We start from the raw sequence: 4,146 nt of genomic DNA, 5'->3' as shown, positions 1-4,146 counted from the left end.
AGGTGTTAATAATGGTGATTAATATTATTAAAATACAACACTCATAAGCATGATAACTATTACTGTAGACAGGTGTTAATAATGGTGATTAATATTATTAAAATACAACACTCATAAACATGATCACTATTACTGTAGACAGGTGTTAATGATGGTGACCAATATTGTTAAAATACAACACCCATAAACGTGATCGCTATTACTGTAGACAGGAGTTAATAATACTGGTTAATATTATTATAGACAACGCCCATAAACATAATCAGTATTCCTATAAACAGTAGTTAATACAAGGATATGATTTATTGTAAATAATTGCTCATGGAGACGATTAATATTCGTCTAAACCCATGGGACGCGTAACTCTGACTATAGGAACATATAAATTATATCTGAAAGTACAAATTAAAAAATAAATAAGTTTTAAGACTACCATGCAAATATTGCTACTATAAAGTAAGAGAGTAACAACAATTATGATGGGAAGATGAAATATACAGTACATACACAAATAGTTTATACGAAGTACGGGGGGGGGGGGCACTACAGAACACGTGGTTAGAAAGGGGGTGCCATAAAAAGGTTTGAGCACCACTGGTCTAAACAACAATCATGATCAATATTTCTAAAGACAGTAGTTCACTACCATATATATATATATGGTATTCTTTGGTATTGATGACAGTCATGGGCATAATTATTTTTATGTATAGACATTAAACCAAGAATTGAGCACTATTCCGTTAGATAAGAGGCATGAATGTGATTTTTATTCTTCATCAACATTTATCTCTCTCTTTGTCACTTACCTCCCAGTGGCTCAGCAGTAAGTCTGCAAAGTTACGACGTTAATAATCGGGTTTCGATACCCATAATGGGCAAAGCACAGATTGCCTATTGTGTAACTATTTGCTTAACTATAACCAAATCTCTTTTCATTGAATTTGGTCCTAACGAAAAATATTTCTGTAGAAAAAAACAAAATCATTGTTATGGCTAGGAATTACGACAAACATGGATAATAGAAAATGACAACAAAATCATAACAGTTGTGCTTACAGTGATCATTTCTAGATAACTTTAACTTGATAATGTTTAATGATACGGTATAGATTGCAAGCCATTGTAACAAATTATTAACTACGTTTACACAGAATTAAGATAGTTTTAGCTCATAGAAACAATCGACATCATTAGAAAGCCACAAATTTGTTAGAAAAGCGTGCATCAAGAACATTTACTGGTTGTTTTGTTAGAGTAATTCGGAAACCAAGTTTAAAAAAACAAAAAATTAAACGATTGTCTGCATCTGGACAATGGTCATAGTGCTGTTGATGTAGTATTTCCTAACAGCAGAGTTTATCAATAGAAAAGCGTGCATCAAGAACATTTACTGGTCGTTTTTTAGAGTAATTTGAAACCAAGTTTTAAAAGAACAAGAGCAGCAAACTCGATGCTGTTCGCATCTGGAGAGCTTGTCAATGAAACAATAATAACTGAATTAAGTAAGTCGAATTAATTTTTGTATGGGGAGGACGAAATACTAGCAACAGATAACAAGTCCTTCCAAAAGCTTTATATTAAGAACTAACTCACCGTAACAACTATCGAGAAATCAGAGTTATATAAAAGAAAAATAGTTTACAAGCAGTTAGGCCTTGAATAAGCACAAATAATGAAATAAAAAAGATATCTTGTAAATACGATGCTATTGATGTCACTCGGGACACATCAGTGGGTTCAATGTGCCAACAACGTTAAACTCTAACATGATGGAGATGAACAAGAAAATGAAATAAACTCCAAGTGCCAGCATCCCTAGCCGTCTTGTGAGCTGCCAGTTACTCTTGTAAATCCCGTAAATCTACAGAGAAAACATTTTTTTTTAAATCACAACGCTAAAATCTGCAATGCGATTTTCAGCGGTGGACAGAGCGCAGTTAATTCTGAGTAGCTTTGCGCAAAAAAACAACAAAGAAATAAACAAACACTTTAAATCTCTAAACAAACCAAATCACATCTTAAAAAACGTTCTTCAGATATGTTTTAAAATTCACAACTTGGAAGCACATGTTAAAAATGCTCTGTTAAAATTCACTTAAATTATTCTTAGGCCCCACACTAGGTCAAAGATAACCGATACTGTATGTAATTGTAGCATTAAACGCTTGGGCCTGACAATCATAAAACAAATAGAAAATTAATCAGCATTTAGCCCAGTTTTAAATATCCAAAATCCAAACTGTTGACATTGTAAGTATTCAAACTTAACGTTTAAAATTTAACTGACTTCATGAAGTCAACATATTACTATTATACAGGGCTCGAGTAAAATTTAATACGAACTGGAGGTGTTATTTTAGGGAAATCGGTTATAATCCCCTACAAAAATACAACATTTTGACAATATGTTTGTGTCAAAAACAGAGAGAGAGAGAGCATACTTAGACTAATTCGTTTTTAAGTTTCTAATTGAAATAAACATGTACAATGGATGATATCTGCGAAATAAGAAGAATTGGCTTTTTAAAACAGTAAACACTTTTTTTGATATAAAGATATTAATATAAACTGTGATAAAATATTTGATTGTTACGGAAAATAACTTTTCTTACCGTAATAATGATCGTCAGGAAAAGAAGGACTACTGAATACACCAATCCTTTGCTGTCGATTTTTGCCTGAAAAGTAAGGTAGGACGACAGGTAATATTTAATACGATAATCAGAAAAACCTTCATAACTTAAGGTGAATCATTTGACAAATAAAATCAACCCACTGGTTGGTTTGTTTGCTTATTGTTAAGCCCAAAGCTACACAATGAACTTATTTACTGTGCCCACCACCAGTCTCGAAACCCAGTTTTTTAGTAGAACTTTTCGCTTTGCCACTGAGGGATACCATTAGAAGGAAGTTTAAGGTTGCTTTTCAAATGATTTGTTTCTACCATGACGTCAGGGATTGTATGCTTTGCTGCAGAATATAAAAAAATCAGCTATGATATGTTTGACGTGAATACGTAAGTAAATAATTCCGTAATTTAGAACTAGAAGGCACTATAAGCGGCAATGTTCATATTATTTTTGTTTTTTAGCTATCTATACCCCCATCTATTTTTATCACTACTTTTTATAAATTTCTTTATACCGTATTGTTGTTATAATTTTGATTATACTTACCACCTCATGAATATGCCCACCTCAATTAAGCATTTTTATTAAAAAGAAAAACGATTCTGATATCTTTTTAGGACCTGGCTAGGGCACTTGACGCGCAATCTGCGGGTTGTGGGATCGAATTGCGTCACCAAAAATATTCGACGTTTCAGCCGGGAAGAGGCATTCTTACTATTCTTCAGAGTCACTCAAGAGTTGGCGGTGGATGGTGTTGACTAGCTGCCTTCTATCTAATCTATCAGTTGAAAAATAGTGGCAGCTAGCGCCTCCGAGTAGCTTTGTGCGAAATTCAGCAAATAAACAAAAATCCCTTTGTAGGTATTTTCACACCTCCATGTGATAGCGATAAAACAAAGATGGCAGTTTCTACACTGTAAACACATTAGGATAGCTTAGAGGGAATTTTGTGAAAAAAAAACAACGACAACAACTTTGTCACCAATATTTTCGAAAGTTTTTTGTATAAAAAAATAATAATAAATTAAGCAAAAAATCTCCAATGGTGACCTTGCACAAGCACTGACCAGGTTTATTTATGGCAAGTAGTTTGTGACTTTCTAATTTATCAGGAAATAAAATATCAGAAAGTGTGCGTCAATTGGTTTGGGACATGTGATTTGATTCTGCGAACTCATCGTTTGACCATAAAGACCTTCAAAGCAATATACAGGATGTCCCAGAAGTCTGGACACATATGTGAAATAGACATTATATTCTTAAAGTTAGACAAACACATTTCTCTTGTCAGATGTGCATATTGTTACGAGAGCGGAAGTCACGTGACGCTGTGAGCATGCGCGCTGGAGTTTCTAGAAGGATCTTGACTTAGTGGGCAACCTCAAGAATGTCCCAGCGTTTGCTAGACGCCCTCTGTTTTAGTATATAAGCCGGAAATAGATACAGAGATAGATAACTGAGTCAAGCGAGCAGTAGGCACCGTAAGAAAGTGTGTGAATCGCTGTGAATTATA

At 33.9% G+C, this 4,146-nt stretch overlaps 1 protein-coding gene across 1 annotated transcript in view; it reads right to left on the bottom strand.

The window, feature by feature from the left end:
* Positions 1-470: 470 nt before the first annotated feature.
* The window catches only part of LOC106470674 (sodium/potassium/calcium exchanger 4-like), a gene marked incomplete at its 5' end in the record, with an annotated part of 55,754 nt that continues 52,078 nt past the window's right edge, over positions 471-4,146 (bottom strand). The window contains 2 exons of the mRNA XM_022399322.1: positions 471-1,864; positions 2,616-2,681. Coding sequence (XP_022255030.1) covers positions 1,718-1,864; positions 2,616-2,681 — 213 coding nt within the window. The remainder of the gene's footprint in view (positions 1,865-2,615; positions 2,682-4,146) is intronic.

This window comes from Limulus polyphemus, unplaced genomic scaffold, assembly GCF_000517525.1.
Source record: "Limulus polyphemus unplaced genomic scaffold, Limulus_polyphemus-2.1.2 Scaffold4155, whole genome shotgun sequence".
NCBI lineage: Eukaryota > Metazoa > Arthropoda > Merostomata > Xiphosura > Limulidae > Limulus > Limulus polyphemus.
This window is presented reverse-complemented; position numbering and strand designations above follow the sequence as displayed.